At 65.8% G+C, this 18,641-nt stretch overlaps 10 protein-coding genes across 10 annotated transcripts; 5 read left to right on the top strand and 5 right to left on the bottom strand.

Moving 5' to 3' along the window:
• Positions 1–946: 946 nt before the first annotated feature.
• Positions 947–2,136, bottom strand: MICPUN_98407 (predicted protein; the record flags this gene model as incomplete). Its single annotated transcript, XM_002506631.1, has 3 exons — positions 947–1,136; positions 1,208–1,549; positions 1,715–2,136. 3 exons carry the CDS (start codon positions 2,134–2,136, stop codon positions 947–949), a joined length of 954 nt encoding a protein of 317 aa, XP_002506677.1.
• A 348-nt stretch (positions 2,137–2,484) lies between these two features.
• On the bottom strand, positions 2,485–3,206 carry MICPUN_109625 (predicted protein). Its single transcript, XM_002506630.1, has one exon. It carries the CDS (start codon positions 3,188–3,190, stop codon positions 2,573–2,575), a length of 618 nt encoding a protein of 205 aa, XP_002506676.1. The 5' UTR covers positions 3,191–3,206; the 3' UTR covers positions 2,485–2,572.
• A 978-nt stretch (positions 3,207–4,184) lies between these two features.
• Positions 4,185–5,192, top strand: MICPUN_53547 (predicted protein; the record flags this gene model as incomplete). The annotated part of the gene is made up of 1 exon (XM_002506788.1): positions 4,185–5,192. The coding sequence occupies one exon, from the start codon at positions 4,185–4,187 to the stop codon at positions 5,142–5,144; it is 960 nt and encodes a 319-aa protein (XP_002506834.1). The 3' UTR covers positions 5,145–5,192.
• Positions 5,193–5,281: 89 nt separating this feature from the next.
• On the top strand, positions 5,282–7,490 carry MICPUN_96074 (predicted protein; the record flags this gene model as incomplete). The annotated part of the gene is made up of 2 exons (XM_002506787.1): positions 5,282–5,380; positions 5,551–7,490. 2 exons carry the CDS (start codon positions 5,282–5,284, stop codon positions 7,387–7,389), a joined length of 1,938 nt encoding a protein of 645 aa, XP_002506833.1. The 3' UTR covers positions 7,390–7,490.
• A 27-nt stretch (positions 7,491–7,517) lies between these two features.
• MICPUN_88956 (predicted protein) lies at positions 7,518–8,226 on the bottom strand (the record flags this gene model as incomplete). Its single annotated transcript, XM_002506629.1, has 2 exons — positions 7,518–7,683; positions 7,940–8,226. 2 exons carry the CDS (start codon positions 8,224–8,226, stop codon positions 7,518–7,520), a joined length of 453 nt encoding a protein of 150 aa, XP_002506675.1.
• A 320-nt stretch (positions 8,227–8,546) lies between these two features.
• Positions 8,547–9,563, top strand: MICPUN_64732 (predicted protein; the record flags this gene model as incomplete). Its single annotated transcript, XM_002506786.1, has 1 exon — positions 8,547–9,563. The coding sequence occupies one exon, from the start codon at positions 8,547–8,549 to the stop codon at positions 9,561–9,563; it is 1,017 nt and encodes a 338-aa protein (XP_002506832.1).
• Positions 9,564–9,845: 282 nt separating this feature from the next.
• Positions 9,846–11,309, top strand: MICPUN_89128 (set domain protein; the record flags this gene model as incomplete). The annotated part of the gene is made up of 2 exons (XM_002506785.1): positions 9,846–10,526; positions 10,584–11,309. The coding sequence occupies 2 exons, from the start codon at positions 9,846–9,848 to the stop codon at positions 11,307–11,309; spliced, it is 1,407 nt and encodes a 468-aa protein (XP_002506831.1).
• A 196-nt stretch (positions 11,310–11,505) lies between these two features.
• Positions 11,506–13,671, bottom strand: MICPUN_64730 (predicted protein; the record flags this gene model as incomplete). The annotated part of the gene is made up of 1 exon (XM_002506628.1): positions 11,506–13,671. One exon carries the CDS (start codon positions 13,669–13,671, stop codon positions 11,506–11,508), a length of 2,166 nt encoding a protein of 721 aa, XP_002506674.1.
• Positions 13,672–13,928: 257 nt separating this feature from the next.
• MICPUN_64729 (predicted protein) lies at positions 13,929–14,645 on the top strand (the record flags this gene model as incomplete). The annotated part of the gene is made up of 1 exon (XM_002506784.1): positions 13,929–14,645. One exon carries the CDS (start codon positions 13,929–13,931, stop codon positions 14,643–14,645), a length of 717 nt encoding a protein of 238 aa, XP_002506830.1.
• Positions 14,646–14,768: 123 nt separating this feature from the next.
• On the bottom strand, positions 14,769–17,630 carry MICPUN_64728 (predicted protein; the record flags this gene model as incomplete). The annotated part of the gene is made up of 1 exon (XM_002506627.1): positions 14,769–17,630. One exon carries the CDS (start codon positions 17,628–17,630, stop codon positions 14,769–14,771), a length of 2,862 nt encoding a protein of 953 aa, XP_002506673.1.
• Between the last annotated feature and the right edge of the window lie 1,011 nt (positions 17,631–18,641).

Raw genomic sequence — 18,641 nt, 5'->3', positions numbered from 1 at the left:
CGTTCGGATGCGCCGCGGATGCGTCGCGGCGCTCCAGGCATCGCGCCGTCGTGGGCAGCAGCGTGCCGCCGCCGCCGAGGACGAGCATCGTCGGGAGTCTGTGCGCCTGCATCTCGCGGAGCGCTCGTCGAGCGGCGAGCTCTCCGAGTCGGTTGGCGGATCTCGCCGATCTCGCGAGCTCTGTGGCGACCCCCCGCGCGCCCGCGAGTTCGCCGGATCGCGCGAGGAGCCCCGTGGTTCGCCACACCCCGCGCGCGAATTCGCGCGCGACGTGCGCGGGCGACGCCAGGACGCCCGGCGGGGCGACGCGCGCCAGCGACGCGTTAGCTCGCGCCACCGCGTCGATCGCCGCGTGCCATTGCGCAGGGGACTGCCGGAGCAGGGCGGCGGTGAGCGGCGACACCGCGCGGGGCACCTGCTGCGCGAGGGACTCCGGGACGCCGCGCGCGATCCACGACGCGGCGGCGGACGCCGCTTCGGATCCCGTCGTCGCTCGCGACGCGACCCGACGGATCATCGCGAGTCAGCCCGGAGCCGAAGGGGCCGCCGCCGAGGTGTAGCACTAGCCAGGGGGGATATCAATCTCGCGCCACGTCCACGTCTCGAATCAGGATCGGGGCTCGCCGCGGGGCGCCCCGGTTAGGGTTCGGTGCGCCGGATGCGCGCGGGGGGATGCGCGGACCGCGGCGGGTTCGCTCGAGGTCGTCTCCCGTCGTCTCCCGCGAAGGCGCACCGGATCTGCGGCGGAGCCGGGTCGCCGAGACCGGTGAAAGACCCAGAAGCCACGAACCGTCGGATTTTTTTTGACGAGATCGGCGCTTCTCGTATGCATTTTCAGTGAGAACCCAAATAATTCGGTGCAATCTAAATGAAAATTACGTTCGAGCGAGACTGTTGGTACACTCTTCCTCCTCTAAAAAACCTCCGGCGTCCGCCACGCTCAGAGTCAAACCTTGAGCAGAACCTTGAGCAGCGCCATGCGGACGTACAGCCCGTTCCTCGCCTGCCTGAAGTACGCCGCCCTCGGGTCGGAGTCCACCTCCGTGGTGATCTCGTCGAGCCGCGGGAGCGGGTGCATGACGATGGCGTCCCTCCGCATGGCGTCCATCACCGCGCGGTCCACGGTGTAGATGCCCCTGTAAACAAAAAAAATAAAAAACCACGTCAGTCAAATTGCCCATACACGCAAAGATTAAAATAAACGCACCGACACGCCTCGTACTCGTCCAGCCTGTCGCCGAACCGTTCCTTCTGGATGCGCGTCTGGTACAGTACGTCAACCTCGGACGCCACCCCGAGCAGGTCCTCGGATTCCTCCCACCTGATCCCCTTCTCGTCCAGCTCGTCTTTAATGTCCTGGCCCATCTTGACGACGTCCGGCGCGATGAAATAAAACGACACGTCCGCGAAGTTGGTCATCATGGACGCCAGCGAGCGAACGGTGCGGCCGTTGGCGAGGTCGCCGACGAGGCCGATCTTGAGGTTCTCGAGCCGCCCGAGCTCGTTGTAGATGGTGTAGGTGTCGAGCAGCGCCTGAGTGGGGTGTTGCCTGGGGTGTGGTTTGTGTGGGTGGCGGGGAGAGCGTCGGTGAGTCGAAGGTTTCGTCGATGGATTAACTTTGGGGGTCCGGGACGTCGCGCGAGGGTACGGGAAGAGACGAGAGAGGGCACGAACGGTGGGAGGTGGGTGGTTTAGGGTTTAAACGTAAACGCACCCGGGTCCATCGCCCGCGTTTATGACGGGAGTGTCCGCCGCGTTCGCCGCCCTTCGCGCGGCGCCGGCGCTGAAGTGCCGCAGCACGATGATGTCCGCGTATCCCTCCACCGTGCGGATGGTGTCTTCCAGGGTCTCGCCCTTCGCCGCGCTGGAGTACTCGCCCGCGGATTCGGTGGACAGGATCCCGCCGCCGAGCTTGCCCATGGCGCCCTCGAAGGAGAGGCGGGTGCGCGTCGAGGGTTCGTAGAACAGGGTGGCCATGTTAAAGCCCTGGAGCATCCGGGACTCGGGCGATCCGGGCTTGACCTCGGCCATCGCGTCGGCGACGACGAAGAGCTCCTTGAGCATCTCCGCGTCGAATTGCTGCGCCTCGATGCAGTTCTTGAGGTCCTTGAGTTTGGTCGTGGGGGTACCGGGCATGGACGTCGCGCGGCACGGCGCGCCGCGGGTGAGCGCCGCGACGCGACGCGCGGCACCGCCGGAAACGCGGCGCGCGAGCGGGGCGGCGACGGTGGTGGTGTTGTTGTTCGTTACGGCGGCGTTCATGACGGGCGGTCCTCGTTCGATGACGCCTCGGGCGGGTTTGGATTCGGAGTGCGGCGACGCGCGGCCGTCACGTGGGCGCGAGTATGCGACGCGAAAGGCGCGCGCGCGAGGACGTCGCCGGGCGTTATGGCGCGCCCCGTCGAGACCCGGCGCTCCGAGGTAGATTTGAAATCTGGTGCTGCCGGCCGACGTGGCACTGAGCGCGCCAAAACACGGCTTTTTCGCAGCCTTCTTCAAACTCGCCGCTATCGTAACGTCGTCGCTACGCTCGAACCGACCTCACAGCCCGCCGCCTCGCCTCACTACTCCCCTACACTCCCCTATACCCCGGCCACCTCCACTTCTCGTCCCCTAACATCGCCGCGAGGTCCGCCAGTTGTGGGGCGAAGAACGCGTCGAGCTTGGCGCGAGTCTCCGGGCTCACGTCGCCGGCTTCGTACTTCCTCGTCGCCATCGCAGCGTCGTCGGCGTTGCACTCCTCGTCGCACGCGTCCATGGCGTCCAACGCGCTCTCCGTGACGTCCGCCAATCCGAGGTGACTGAGCGCCTTTTTCAGCTGTTCTTTGCGCACGTTCGGGTCCGAGTGGAACACGTCCTCCGTTCTCAGCACCAGCACGTTCTCCGCGCCAAACATCGCGAGCCAACCCTCCAAAAACACCGCGTACATCGTCTTTATGAGCTGATCGGCGTGGTAGAACACAGCCTCGTACTTGGGGTGGTACGCCTCGAACCTGTGCGCGCATCCCTCCACGCCGTGCTCGCCAGCGCACTCCTCGAACGCGTCGACGAAGAGGTTTACGAATTCGTCAAAGCTTTTAAAGTGCTTGGCGTAGTGCTCGTAGTGCGAATACGCGGCGTGAAGCCTCGCGACGGGCTCCCTCAGCACGGCGATGATCTTGACGTCCACGTCGCCGTAGATGGCGCGCATCAGGTGCGGCACGGACAGCGCGTGACCGCCGGGTTTCTCCCTCGGCGGATCCGCTTCATTCGCTTTGTCGCCGCACCCCGGAACGTCATTTTCGACATCACCGTCGACGCAGCGGCGTCGTTCGGTGGGCGACCCGTCCGGCGCCCCGGCCGGGACAGTCTCCGGCAACGCCTGACACGCCTTCCAGCACGTCGCCACGGTGTCTTTAAACGCCCTGTGCAACCTCTGCGACTCCGTCCACGTGTTGGCCAGGACGCCGGGGGAATCGTCTCCCACGATGAGCGCGTGCTTCGCGTCGGTCCCGCGTTGTCTCGTCGCTCGCTCGAACGCGTCGTATCGGTCCAGGTAGGCGCGCATCGGTCGGTCCTCGTTCCAGAAGTGCGTCTCTCCCGACTGGAACACGTCGGGGTGCGTGGATATCTTGGCGTTGAGCGCGCGACCGCCGCTCTGCCACGCGCCCACGACGTGGTAGTACGGCAGGCAATCGCGGTTGTCAATCTTGGCTGGCACGAAGAAGCACGGGTTCTTGCTCGCCCGGTCCCACGTACCGCCGGCGGGCGGAACCGCGCGAAACGCCTCCGGTTCGAGGTCGCGGAGGATGGCGAGCTCATCGTCCGTGAGTTGGCGGCGTCGCGAGCGCGCCACCGCGCCGAGCGGCGTGCGCTCCTCGGCGCCCGCCTCGATCGGCCGTCTTCCATTCTCGGACGCCTCGAGCGCCGGCGCGTCGCGCGCGTCGTCCACGATCATCCGCCGGTCGTCCGTCGAGGATGCGCCCCCATCGTCGACGAACGGGGATGGACCGCCGCTCCCGAGCGACGTCGCCGCGAGTACGACGGTCGCGACCACCGCGGCGGCGACGAGGTGCTCGCGGCGCATCGCGTAGTGCCGCACTCTCGTATCCGCGCACAGCTGTCAATATCGCGCCACACAGCACGCATCCGTCAGAATCTCCGTGCGCCGGCGGACGCGCCCACGCGTTCACGCGAGGGAAGCGATGGCCCTCGCCGCGCTCGCCCCGTCGCGCGCCTCGACCGTGCGTATCCGCCCGACTGAGCCCGCGAGATGCCGCCTCGACGCGTTCACGCACCGCCGAAACCCCCGTCGCGGCGGTGGGCACCTCCGGGGCTGGCGAACGATAACCCTCGCGAGCGACGTCGACCCCGCTGCTGCGCACCCCCCGCCGCGCTCGTTCGACCCGTCCACGCTCAACGTCCGGCACTTCATCAACCTCAAGAACGGCGTCGAGGCGATCCCGACCCTCCGCGCCGTCGGCATCGACGACTACGCCTTCGTCAGGATCCAGAGCACCTTGTGCGAAGCGGGCGACATGGAGAAGATGATGCTCGAGCTCGACGCCAACCTCCTCGTGTCCCTGGCACTGGGATACAGCTGCGTCGTCTACGATTTCGGCAGCAGGGACAAGAAACGCGGGGTACCGCGGGCGCTCTGGTACGGCCTGGAGTTTGCCAGGTTCGCGCTGAACCGGTACTGGTTCGACGGCGACGACGCGGCCGTGACGACGGACCGCCGCGGACCGGTGCTGCGGGGCAAACGCGTCGACGACGATTTTCGGCGCAAGCTCGCTTCGCTGTCCAAGAGCGCCAAGAAACGCATCAAGTACTACCGCAAGTTCGTGACCCCGGAGGTGCGAGCCACGTACCCCGGGGTTCGGCTCGTGGGTGCGTACGCGGTGACGGCGAAGGACGACGACGAAGGGTTCTACGCCGAGACCCTACGCGGGTGGTGCGCGCCGACGGCTGATGATGCGTCGAATGTGACAGCTGTGTCGGGAGCGGCGGCGGTGGCGGGAGGGAAGACGAAGGCGAAGGTTTCCCCTCCGAGGACGGAGGCGGAGGTGGCGGCGGCGTTGGAGGGGGCAGGGTTGTCGATGTTCTACGGGGGCGAACACGACGAGGAGTGGACGAACCGATGGGTGCACCACCGGGAGGCGTGACACTTACTAGAGCTCTCACATTTTTTGGCGAGTCGGAAAATTGTCCAATCTGGCATCCATCGCGCGGCCCAATCTTGATGACTGGCCCGAGTCGATCGCCCGGCGTCGCAGTGATCGAGTACCGTCGAACCGACGTCATGCGCGCTGCGGTGCTCGCGCTCGCGCTCTGCGCGGCGCTCGTCAGCCCCGCGTTCGGGTTCTACCTCCCGGGCGTGGCGCCCCAGGACTACGCCAGGGTACGCGCCCCCTCCCCACCGCGTGAGGGACCCCAGATCGTTCATTTTCCGGGGCGCCAACGGGCCGGCGAATCTGATAGATTTTCCTCGCACGCGCTTGTGCCCATCCCCTCGCGCCTTCTCCGCCTGACCTCGCGCCCTCCCCCCCGTCCACCGCCGACCGATGACAGGATGATCTCATCAACTTCAAGGTCAACTCCATCCGCAGCGACAAGGCGCTGCCCATGGAGTACTACAAGCTCCCTTACTGCCAGCCCGATCACATCGTCTCCTCCGCCGAGAACCTCGGCGAGGTGCTCCGCGGCGACCGCATCTTCAACTCGCTCTACCAGATCCAGATGAGGCTGGACGAGCGCTGCAAGGTGGTCTGTCGCGTCATCGCCCTCACCCCGCCGCAGGTCAAGACCATCCACGAGGCGATCGAGTACGAGTACCGCGTCAACATGATCCTCGACAACCTCCCAGCCGCGGAGGTTCGACAGCACCTGGACGAGACCGGCGCGCCCATCATCGACGAAACCACCGGCCAGCCCCGCAAGTACTACGAGCGAGGCTTCCCCGTGGGCGTCAAGGTGAGCGAATCCGAGGACGGCCCGCACAGGTTTTACGTCAACAACCACGCCAGGTTCACCATCCTGTACCATCGCGACGCCGACACCGATCTCGCCCGCATCGTCGGGTTCGAGGTGGAGCCCGCGTCGGTGAGGCACGAGTACGACCGATGGGACGACTCCGCGCCGAGGTTGAAGACGTGCGCGGGCAACGCGGACGAGCCCCACCCGCTCGGCGAGTCCCCGCAGATCGTCGCCGCGGGCGAGGAGATTGTCTTCACCTACGACGTGGTGTTCAAATCCTCCCCCGTGCGCTGGGCGTCGAGGTGGGATACCTACCTGCAGACCCAGGACAGGGAGATTCACTGGTTCAGCGTGGTGAACAGCGCGATGATCTTGCTGTTCCTCAGCGGCATGGTGGCGATGATCATGATCCGCACGCTTCGCAGGGACATCACCCAGTACAACCAGCTGGAGACTGTCGAGGAGACTGCCGAGGAGACGGGGTGGAAGCTGGTTCACGGCGACGTGTTCAGGCCGCCGCCCGCGCCCGGCGCGCTGTCCGTGTGCATCGGCACCGGATCCCAGCTCCTCGGCATGACCTTCGTGACGATGATCTTCGCGGTGCTCGGTTTCCTGTCCCCCGCCAACCGCGGCGGGCTGATGACGGCGATGCTCATGCTCTTCGTCTTTATGGGCGTCATCAACGGTTACGTCACCGGTCGAATGCTCCGAGGCTTCGCGCTGACGGACTGGCAGGGACACACGTTGAAGACGGCGCTGGCGTTCCCGTCCGTCGTCTTCGCCGTGGTGTTCGCGCTCAACCTGCTCGTCTGGGGCCGACGCAGCGCGGCTGCGGTTCCCTTTGGCACGCTGGTCGCGCTTCTCCTGCTCTGGGGCGCCATCAACACTCCGCTCGTCTACGTGGGATCTTACTTTGGATTCAAGACGACGCCGCCGGAGACTCCCGTCAGGACGAACAAGATTCCGAGGCAGGTTCCCCCGCAGCCCTGGTACATGTCCCCTTGGTTCAGCGCTCTCGTCGGAGGCGTCCTCCCCTTTGGCGCGGTTTTCATCGAGCTCTTCTTCATCCTCACCTCGATGTGGCTGCATCAGACGTACTACATCTTCGGCATCCTCTTCCTCGTCTACCTCATACTGGTCCTGACGTGCGCGGAGATCACGATCGTGCTGTGCTACTTCCAGCTGTGCGGCGAGGACTACAGGTGGTGGTGGCGATCGTTCTTCACGTCCGGCTCGTCCGCCCTGTACGTGTTCATGTACAGCGCATTTTACTTTGCGACGAAATTGGACATCACGCGGACGGTGCCGACGGTGATGTACTTTTGCTACATGGGTCTGCTGAGCCTGGGCTTCCTGATGATCACCGGCACGGTGGGTTTCGTGTCGTGCCTCGGGTTCGTGCGCGCCATCTACGGCTCCGTCAAGATCGACTAACTGCTAGCGACGGACTATGTAATGTACGAGGGCACGGGATAGTCAATTTTTTCACACTGTGTGGCAGCACGTAATAGATGTATTAAAGTTCGTGCTATAGCTTGCGGCGGTGGCTGGGACGAGGACGCTTACTCGTAGATCCAGGCCTTGGCGGTGTGCTCGTAGTTGGTGACGCCCTCGGGGAACCAGAGGCCGATCTCGTGCTGCGCGGACTCGACGGCGTCGGAGCCGTGGATGACGTTGCGGCCGAGCTCGATGCAGAAATCGCCTCGGATGGTGCCGGGCTCGGAGGCGCTGCGATGGGTGGCGGGGTGGGGGCCGACGGGGTCAGCGGTGGGGTCGCGTGCGGTCGTCACGTCGCGATGCGGGCGGTGAATGCCTTCAAAGGGTGTCGGTGACGCGAACGGTGGGATCGAATCGCGCGGAGAAGTCGTGACGTCGCGCGATCGCGCGCGCGAAGCGGCGGAAAAGGCGGCGGCGGCGGAGCACGACGGGACGGGAACGAAAGGTCCGATTTGTCTCGGCAGATCCGATCGGGGCGGGCACTCACAGAGGGTTGGTGGCGCCGATGATCTTGCGGCCGGTCTTGACGACCTCCTTGCCCTCCCAGACCATGCACACGACGGGGCCGGAGCACATGTAGTCGACGAGGTCGCCGAAGAAGGGCTTGGAGGAGAGATCGGCGTAGTGCTTCTCGGCGTGCGACTTCTCCACCTGCATCATCTTCATGCCGCGGAGGAAGAAGCCCTTCTGCTCGAAGCGCTGGATGATCTGGCCGACGAGGCCGCGCTGGACGCCGTCGGGCTTGATCATGATGTAGGTCTGCTCGGTAGCCATGTTCGTCGGTGGTGGATGCGTGAGATGTGCGGTTTGGAATGCGCCCCGCGGAGGCGGATAGGAAAAAGGAACCAAAAGCCAGTCGGAGAATAACTCTTAATTTTCCCAACCACAAAAAGACTGAAAAAATGTGACTGTTTCTCATACAAAAGTCCCAAAACAACCAGAGCCACTGGCTGGGAATCTGCTTTGCCAATCCGCGACGGTTCGGCACAGCAGGTACATATCCTTTGAAGCATCAATCGGACGCGGTCACAACGAACCGCTCCGTGCGCGCACGGGCGATCGGTCATCCGCACCGCACAAACCGAACGCTAAACATGGGCATCGGCGCGTTCCTCAAGGGCGCCGTCAAGGGCGTCAAGGGAGCCGTCAAGAAGATCCTCCCCAAGAAGGACGATTCCAAGGGATCAGCCGCCGACGCCAAGGCGCCTCTCATGAACTCGGCCTTCGTGTTCATCAAGCCCCACGCCAACACCCGAGCGGTGCAGGACCTCGTCGTCGCCAAGCTCACCTCCAAGAGGGTCAAGATCCTCGCCGAGGGCGACATCGCCGCGGCCAAGATCGACAAGGACAAGCTCATCGATCAGCACTACTACGCCATCGCGTCCAAGGCGACGCTGCTGAAACCCGAACAGCTCCCGGTGCCCGAGGCAAAGTTCGAGGCCAAGTTCGGCGTTTCCTGGAAACAGGCGCTCGCGGACGGTCTCGTGTACAACGCCATCGACGCGTGCGCCAAGCTCGGCGTCGACGCCGACGGCCTCGACGCCAAGTGGCAGGCGGCAAAGGCGGCGGGCGACATGGAGAAGTTCGGCGGCGGCTTCTACGGCGCCAAGCTCGGCGACGGCATCTTCGTCTTCAACGGCTTCTTCATGACCATGCGCGCCGCCTTCGTCGCGCCCGGAGCGTCCATCCACTACTACGTCGTGGAGTGGGACCCTGCCGACTTAAAGTGGAGCGAATTCCGCGGCGATCTCCTCGGCCCCACGGATCCGGCAGTCGCGCCCCTCGCGTCCCTCCGGGGAGAGATTTACGCGGAATGGAAAGCGCTCGGCCTTCCCAACGAGCCGTTCACGGGCGAGAACGGCGTGCACGCGTCCGCGTCGCCCCTCGAGGGCCTCGCCGAGCGCGCCAACTGGCTCAAGGCGTCCGTCTCGAAGGATTCCTTCGGCAAGGCGGCGCTCGCGGCGGGGGTGCCTAGGAAGGCGTTGGACTCCTGGTTCGTGGACCCGCGGGTGCGGGTGAAGGGCGGCGAGTCGGGGAGCGTGTTCGACATGCTCGAGGACCTCGACGCGGACGAGTGCCTCGCCGCGATGCTCACGATCGAGAGGGAGTGAGGGGTTCGTTCGTCTCGAAGCCGGTTGTGATGTTAGCCGGTTGTAGTTACGCGGGTGAATTATTATTAATATTTCATGAGCGGGGTGGCTGCAAATCGAGCGTCGATTTTCATCGTCGATCCGTCGGCGGCGGCGGCGCGCATAGGACCGAGCGCCTCGACTCTCCGGCGACTCCGCGACCTTCGCGCGCGTGACTCGCGGTCCTCGCGCGTCCTCCTCCTCCTCCTCCTTCCGGCTTCCGTCCACCCGCGTCCTCCTCGACACGCACCGCGCGGGCTCGCGATGGCGGGCGCGTCCGCATCATCCGACGAGCTCGCATCGCGGCAGCTCTCGCTCCTCCTCGCGCCGCCGACGGACGACGACGTCGCCGCGTATTACGCCTCCCTCCTCGCCCCGGGCCGGCCCGGCCACGGCGACGTCCTCGTGAAGCCCTCGTCAACGTACCGAGGGCGCGGGTTGTTCGCGGCGCGGGACTTTGCGCAGGGCGAGCGCGTCCTGTGCGAGCCCCCGCTGGTGGGCATCCAGCAGGAGAGCAACCGCGAGGACGCCACGGTGTGCGCGCAGTGCTTCAGGTACGTCGGATCGATCGAGCGCCAGATCGCGACCCGACTGCTTCGCGACTCGCACAGAGAGGCGTGCGAGGGCGTGGTGGAGCGCCGCGTGCTCGAGGAGCTGGCGCAGGGCACTAGGACCTTGCCCAACTCGTCGCACTTCCCTCTGCCCGAGTGCTTCGAGTGCCACGGGGGTTGCGACCGGAACTCGTACTGCTCCGACGCGTGCGCGTCGAACGCGTGGTCCAGACACGAGCGACACCTCTGCGTCGGGCCGTGCGGCGTGAGTGGGCGGGGTTTAGCCGCCACCGCCTTCGTCAACCACGCCAAGGAGACGAACGACATCTTCCCGCTCGCCGCGAGGGTTCTCCTCGAGACGGCGTACGCCGCGGAGAACAAACGCAACAATCGCGTTCGACTCGCAGCTTCCGGAACAGCCCCGTCCGCTGGAACCACGCACTCATCCGAGATCGAACCCGCGATGAACCCGGACGACGCGCACGACGACGCGGACCAATGCCTGGTCGACGCGTGGCGCCCGTACGCCGTGGCGCACAAGGGCGTGTGGTGGGAGACGGTGGCCAAACCGGCGGATGTTCCGGATGGCGCCGGCGAGGACGAGTTTCGAGCTTCGATGCGCGACATCGCCGCCGAGTCGCTCAACTTGTTGAGAGCCACGCTGGCGCTCTCCGACGCGAACGTGCTGGACCGGTACCCCGGCCTGTTCACGATAGAGGTGTACGCCGTGGTCATCGGCATGTTCGAGCTCAACAACCTCGAGGTTGCCGTCGCGTCCCCCGTGGAGGATTACTTTCTCGCGGCGGATGAAACCTTTCCGGAAGATTCGCCCGAACGTCTCGTCACCGACCCTCTCCTGGACGCGTTGGATGTGCGATACTGCGTCCCGTGCGAGGGCACCGGGTTCTTCGCGCTGCAGTCGCAACTCAACAGCGACTGCGACCCGAACGTGACGCCCCTGAAGGACGACGGCGATGTGGACGGTTCGTGCGTGCTGGTAGCGAAGAGGGCTGTTAAGAAAGGCGAGGAGCTGACGATGTGTTACGTGGACGAGGACGCGGACGTGAGGGAGAGACGCGCGGAGCTCGCGGATTACGGGTTCGAGTGCGCGTGCGAGCGGTGCGAGCGCGAGTCGGCGGGCCTCGGCCAGGCGCGCAGGGGCGGCAAGACCAAGTGACTTTAAAAACTACGAAGGTATTATACTCGCGGCGGCGGCGACGCTCGTCATCGACTCGTCATCGAACCCGACACTTACTCGCGAACTGAGCGCGCGTTTCGTTCCTCCGTTTGTTTATGTCGTCGTCGGTTCCTTCGTACTCGTTACAAGCGCGTCGCCGATGGCCGCGCGGAGTGCGGTATTTCTACGCGAAGCGTCACTTTTTCGCCGCGAGCGCCGTTCGCCCCGACGCGCCCTTGAGCATGTTCTTAATCGCCGCCAGCTCGCTCCGCTCGTCGAGCGCAGCCTTCAGGTCCTTACGCAGCGCCGTCGCCTCCTCCCGCGCCGCGTGTGCCGCCGCTCGCGCCGCCTCGAGCTTCTCGCCCATCTCCCGCTCCCGCCTGGCGGAGGCGTCCGCGTCTCGCTCGACGTCGGCGATGCGATCGACGAGGTAGTTGTACGGCTGCGAGGCGTCAATCGCTCGCGACTTGGCGCGCCTCAACTCGCCCTCCAGCTCGTCAACCTTGGCTACGGCGGCGTCGCGCGAAGCCTCCGTGGCGACGAGCATCCGCTCGAGCTCGTTAACGCGCCGGCCGAGGGCGACGCTCTGCTGCAGACGCCGGCGAAGGCTCGCGGGCACAGCGCCGGAGAGGGCGGTCAATCCGTCCAAGTTGGCGCTTCCGGTGATGCTTCCGGAGACGGATACGTCGGCTCCTCCTCCTCCTCCGACGTTTTCCTTGCCCGCCGCCTGTCGCATCACCGCCTCGTCCAGCTCGCGCTCCAGGCCCTCGTAATGCGACAGCCTGGCGGCCATCTCCGCGACCGTCATGTCGGATTCGGTCCTCGCGCGGTTCGCCGACGATTCCAGCGCGAGGTACTGCGATTCGAGCAACCTCACTTTTTTCGTCAGCGTGTCGCATTCGATCCTGAGCACCTTGGCGACGCTCGTCGCCTCGCCGTGGAGCATCGTCACGCGCTCCAGCTCCATCGACTTCATCCGGAGCTGCCCCGACGTTTCGGCGGCGTGGACGTCGGCGTTTTTCATCGCGAGGCGGTGCGACGCGAGCAAATCGTCGTACCCCTTGCGAAGGTCGGACAGCTCCCGGCGAGCGACGGCGGCGTCGGCAACCGCGGCGTCCCGCAGGTCCCTCAGCGCCCTGATCTCCCGGTCCCTCGCCCCCGCGTGCTCCTCCCGCAGCCGTTCGAGGTCCTCTTGGGCCTTGGTCTGGAGTCGCTCGATCTCGCCCACGAGCCTCTGCTCGTGCTTGTCCGCCAGCTCGGCGTGACCCGTCGCGAGTTTCTCCCTCAGATCATCCGCCTGCGTTCGCAGCGCCCTCGCCTTCTCCCTCAGGCGGTCCTCCTCTTCCTCCCACCTGCGCTCGCGCTCCCTCGCGCTCTCCACCTCCCTCGACAGGTACGCCTTGTCCTGCTGGAGCAGCTCGCACTGGTGCCGGCGGGACTCGAGCTGCGAAGCCAACGTCGTCTTCTCCTGTCGAAGGATCTTCGCCTCGGAGACGGCGCCCGCGGCTTCCTTCTCAGCCTCCGCGGCGCGCTTGGTGAGCCTGTCGACGGTGGCGGCCACCTCGTCGTACATCGCGCCCTTGGCGGAGAGCACCTCCACCTTGACGAGCGCGTCTTCGAGGTCGCGGCCGAGTCGATCGCATCGTCGTTGGAGCGCTTCGCGATCGGCGGTTGACTCGCGAGCGTCCGCGTCGACGGAGGACGTGACGCGCTTGAGCTCGCGGGCCATCCGCTTGTTGTCGACGTCGAGCCTCGCGTTGGCGTCCTTGAGGGCGTCGCGCTCGATGCGCGTCACGTCGAGCTCCTGTCGAAGTTCTCCGGTTTCCTGGTGGATTCGCAGGATGGCGAACTCCGCGAGGGAGAGGTCCTCCTGTTTGCGGCGCGTGAGCTCCTGCATGCGCTCCTGCGAGCACGTCAGGACGCGGATGTCGTCCTTCGCCTGCGCGATGGCTTGGCGGAGGGGCGGCGCGAGCCTCTCGATCTCCGCCTGCTTGTCCTTCAACAGGGCGACCGCGTCCATCATGCGAGCGCGCTCGCGTTCGAACTCCGCCTCCTTCATGCGCAGGCGCTCCTCGTGCCGCTCGTCCTTCTTGCGCGCCTCGGCGATCAGAGACGCGAGCCGCTCCTCGAGCTTGGCGGTCCTCGCGGCCACCTTGGCGTCGAGCCTGGATCCCGCCGCGACCTCCGCGTCGAGCTTGTCGAGGTCGAGGTCCGAGCCGGACGAGAAGGAGCTCGTGTCGTCGTCGCTTCCGAGGAGTTCATCATCGCCCGGGTCGTCCCGCGGGGTCGTCCCGGGAAACTCGCCCGCGGCTTTGTTGATATCGCGGAGCAGCTTGTCCAGGCGTTCCTTGTGCTTTCCCATCGCGCCGGACGTTAGGCGCCACGGCGTCGGAGACACGCGCGTGAGGCGATGGGTCACCGGCGGACGCCGGCGCCCCGTTTCAAACCCAAATTGCGATTTTGAATTTTGGCATGTTGGAGATGTGCGATTTTAAAACCGAAATGTGAAAGTCACGGAGTCTGCTGTGCGTGCTGCGAGCCGAGAAGGACTGTCAGGTCAGTTTTCTGGGACCGCTCAACCCCGACCCCGGGTCGTCATAGCTCGTATCGCCGTGCGCCATGAGCACCATCTGGAGCCCAGACTTGTTGATCATGGACCCCGTCGTCGTCAAGGAAGAGCCCGACGACGACCACCACAACCCCCCCGCCGTCAACGTCGAACCTCCCGCGGACGACGTCGGGGAAGACGAAAAGTCGGAGGATCTCGCGGGGAAGATGTCGACGATTTGGCGACCCAACCTCGACCGGCTGTACGCCAGCGTCGCCGAGATGGAGGAATCGGAAAGCGAAGAGGAGGAAAACGATGCGACCAAGAAGGGAGTGAAGCGGAAGAGAGCCCCTCCCACGAAGGGGCCATGCGAGCACGGGGTGAAGTGGCGGTCGAGATGCAAGGTGTGCAGCGGTTGTCCCCACGGGAAGAGGCACTTTGAGTGCAAGGAGTGTGGCGGGGCATCAATCTGCGAGCACGGCCGCAGGCGCTCTCTGTGCAAGGAGTGCGGTGGGTCCGGAATCTGCGAGCACGGTCGTGAGCGCTCTAAGTGCAAGGAGTGCGGTGGGGGCTCAATCTGCGAGCACGGCCGTCAGCGCTCTTACTGCAAGGAGTGCGGTGGGGGCTCAATCTGCAAGCACGATCGTCAGCGCTATCATTGCAAGGAGTGCGGTGGGGGCTCAATCTGCGAGCACGGTCGTCAGCGCTCTAAGTGCAAGGAGTGCGGCGGGGCATCAATCTGCGAGCACGGCCGTCGGCGCTACCGGTGCAAGGAGTGCAAGAAATAGCTCAACTCAACCGCAACGATAACAACGACACATACACAGACACGCGCGAGGCGAGAGTGCACGCAGACACGTCCTCAATCAATCATCATTCATCAATCACAACGTCTTCACGCGCGCCTGAGATTAGAACAGCCCGGCTTTCTTCTTCGCAGCCTGCCTCTTCCACAGCGGCATCGACTCGAACGCCCCGCGCTCCATCCCGAAAACCTCCACGAACTCGCCGTCGGCGAGGTAGCTCTCCTTCCGCTCCATGTCGATCCCCGACGTCGAGTCCATGGCGGCCAACTCGGCTCTCGAGAACGTCGCCGAGCCCGCGGGTTTGTCCACGGGCGCCACCCCGGACGCCTCGGAAGGCACCCCGGGGGTTGCCGACGGCGCCGACGACGAACCAACACCGTCCCGCGAGCCCTCGCCACCCGCGTGCGCCGCGGCCGGCTTGGCGGGCGTCGCGCGGAGCTTCGGCATCTCGAACGTTCCCGACGCGGCGCCCGTCTCCCCCGTCTCGCCATTGGCTTCTTCGTCGGTCGCTCGAGTAGTAACCTTCTTGAGCGCGGGTGACGCAAACGCGGGGGGCGGGCGTGCGTTTTCCTTGGCGTCGGCCCTCGCCGCCGCCAGCTTGGCCTCGTACGGATCAACGAACCCGCCCCCGGGTCCACCCCGCCCTAAACCCTTGGATCCGTCCCATCCGATGAAGTGGCACGTAAACGCCGGCGGTTCGGCTCCGGATCGAATCTCATTCACCGGACACTCCGGGTCCCTTCCGTCGCGTTCGGCGCACGCGGCGACGTACGCCGCCGCCAGCGTCCTCGCCTCCACCCGCTCGTTCTCGTTCGCCCCGGCGCCGCACCACAGGAACACCTCGTTCGTGACGTCCAGCAGCATGACGTCGTCGTCGCATAAGTCGTCCTGGCAGAAATTAAAAATTTCTTCGCACGCCACGCCGACGCCGCCGACGACCGCGTCGCAAATTTGGAAGAGCCTCGGCTCCTGCGGGACGTCGTACCCCTCTCCGAATTCGGCGTACGGCTTCTTACCGCCGATGTGTGACCAGAAGATGTCCGGCTCGGCGCCCTCGTCGATGACCTCCACGTCAGCGTCCGACGCGAGTCCGACGGCTGGCGCCAAGACACAGCTGGCGATCATCTTCGCGCAAACCTTCTCATCCTCGGAGCATCCGCGGCCGTTCCACGCGAATACCCTCGCCTTGCCGTCGATCCCGGCCGCCGCCACCTTCTGATCCAGCACGAGCACGAAGCAGTCGCCGCTGTTGAGCGCGGACGCGTCGGCGGCGACTTGCACGGCTCGAGTGTTGACGTCGTCGGTGCCCCGGACGTGGAACAGCGCGACGCCCTCCTCGTTTCCTTCGTCCGTGCCTTCAGTCCCAAATCCCGCTTCGGTCCTGTTGAACCCGCCCTCCACGCCGCCTGCGCGAACCACCATCTTCCCACCGAAGAGCGAGTAGAAATGGTCGGGTTCTTTACCCATGGCGACCCTGATCTGGGGCACGTTCCCTCCGAGGGAATCGCTCAGGGCCGTGGCGAGCAACGCGCTGGCGCCCTTCTCGTCCGCGGTGCTGTCGCGCCCTTGCCAAAAGTAGATGACGTGGTTCTTTGGGCGCCCACTCTCGTCCCCGTAGGTGTACTGGACGATGTACGAGTCTCCCGCGTGGAACACGCCGTGCTGTTCCGGATCCACCGGAACCTTCTCAAACTTTTCGATTCTCCAAATCTTCAGCGTCCCGCCCGCGCCGTCGTCGAAGGCGCGCCCGCGGTCCTTGTCCCTTCCGGGCGTCCCCGCCGCCATCGCGGCGACGTCGACGGACTTTTTCGTTCGAGGAGCACGAGCGGGCTTCGTTGGGGCGCCTGCACCGGCCACCGGCGCGGACCATCGCTGAAACGCCTGCTTGAACAGCGGCGGCTCCATTCCCTCCTTGACAATCTTGACGGGCGCGTTCGGGGAAAGCCCCGCGTCGCGCGCGAGCTCCATTCCCCATCGCATCGCGCACTTGCGCTCCGTCGCGCCCGCGCCTTTTCCCACCCACGCGTACGCGCATCCGCCGCTGATCAACACGTGCACGCCGTCGGTCGCGAGGAGATCCTTGGTCAGCCCTTTGCCATCCGCGCCGGGGCCCACGAGTTCGCTGGTGAAGACGCCGGCCGCGCCAGCCGTGCCGCCGCCCTCACCCTCCTCGGGAACGGTGCACCGGTGGAGTTGGATCGTCCCGGCGGCGGTGGCGTCGACGTCGTCGTCGGCTCCGCCCTCCTCGGCGGATCTGATGCGAGGAATCGGTTCCGCGGGGTCGACGCCCAGCGCGGCGAAAAAGTCGTTCACGCCGTCCACGTCCCTCCCGTCGCCCTCGTCGATGGATATAACCCCGCACTTACCCCCGCGCTCCTCGTCCCTGACGGCGAGGAGGACGTCGAGCGCCTTCATTCGTTCCCTTCGCGACGCGCCGGATCCGTTGAACTGGATCAGCGTCACGCCGAGGTCCAAGATGAAGACGTCGCCCGAGTTGAGGGAATCCAGTTTAAGGGGCGCGGACATGACCCGGACGCTCCTGTTGCCCTTGACGTGCAGCAGCGTCGTCACGTGCGCGTCCCTGTCCACCTTGTTGAACGCCGAGTCCACGCCTCCTTCCAGGTATCGCACGCCGTTTTTAAACAGCTGTAAAAACTCGGTCGATTCCGCTCCCTGGCACTCTCGGAACTGCGTCGGCAGATCGCCGAGGAACTGATCGAGCTCGACGGTGAGCAGCGCGGCGGCGCCGCGCTCGTCCTGTGACGACTCGGAGCCGAGCCAAAAGTGCGCGTTCATCGCGATCTGGCCGGTTCGCTCGGTGAACGTGTGGAGGACGATGTAGCTGTCGCCCGAGAAAAACTTGCCGGACGTGACGTCGGTCTGCTTGACGGGCTTCATGGCTTCGATGCGCCATATCTCGACGCCGGGGGACTGGCCCGCGCCGGCGAAGAGCTCCGCGGCGGACATGCTGCGCGCGGGTGGGGCGATACGGGGGGGTGGAACGCGTCAGATTCGGCGCGAGTCTTCCGCGCGCGTGCTTCGGGGAGCATCGATGATGCCAGCTGGGCACCGTTCGTGATCGGCAACGAGCGAGACGCGACGTCCGGGCGCGGACGCCGCGGGTTCCGGGAGGAGATTCACGGACCGTCGCGCACCTGGATATCGACGATGGCACGGTTGGACGCGAACGGGGCGCGCGTATCGTCTCGACGCGACCTTCGCGACTCGAGATCTGACGCTGCCGGGAGCCGGGTGATCGCCCACGTTTTTTGAACACTCGTTGTTACCCGTCCCTATCTTGTCAGAGCCGCTGACCTCCGCTACGGGACCAGTGCACGCATGCGCAACCTCCGCGACGGGTCGCACATCGCGGAGGCCGACCCCGTCGCCGTCGCGTCTCTCGCGGGGTTCGTGTTGACCTTCGCGATGGCCGCCGCTCTCCGACAGCGAAGGACGCCCGTCGCCGCCGCCGCGGACGACGACGACGACGACGAGCCCGCCGTCGCCAGGCCGGGCGGGGGCGGGGCGACGAGGAGGATGACGAAGGGCGGCGTCCGGTCGTCGTCGTCGTCGTCGCCGTCGTCGTCGTCGCTTCCGCGGGCCATCATCGCGATCCTCGCCGTCGTCGTCGCGATCGTCATCGGCGTTCGCGCCCTTCGCGACCGCGTCCGCGCGCTGGGCGAACCCGACCTCGCGCGCGTCACCGCCCGCGCGCTCCGCCAAGTCGAGCGCCTCGCGCCCGCCCCGCCCCGCGCAGCCGCGGACCCGGGCTCCCGATGCGAGGGCTACGACGACCTCCCGCTGCTCGGAGCGTACAACGCCGGCGTCGCGGGGGTACCAAAGTCCGTCGCGCTCGGCGACATCGACGCGCTGGTGCCCGCGAACGCGGGCGAGGACGCGAGGAACCTGTTCCGCCAGGGCCTCGCGCTGCGATTCGGGTTCAACGTCGACGAGGCGAGACGCAATTTCATCGCCGCC

Source organism: Micromonas commoda, chromosome 16, assembly GCF_000090985.2.
Source record: "Micromonas commoda chromosome 16, complete sequence".
Taxonomy (NCBI): Eukaryota; Viridiplantae; Chlorophyta; class Mamiellophyceae; order Mamiellales; family Mamiellaceae; genus Micromonas; species Micromonas commoda.
The sequence above is the reverse complement of the archived record's forward strand: the minus strand, read 5'-3'. Positions and strand labels throughout refer to the sequence as shown.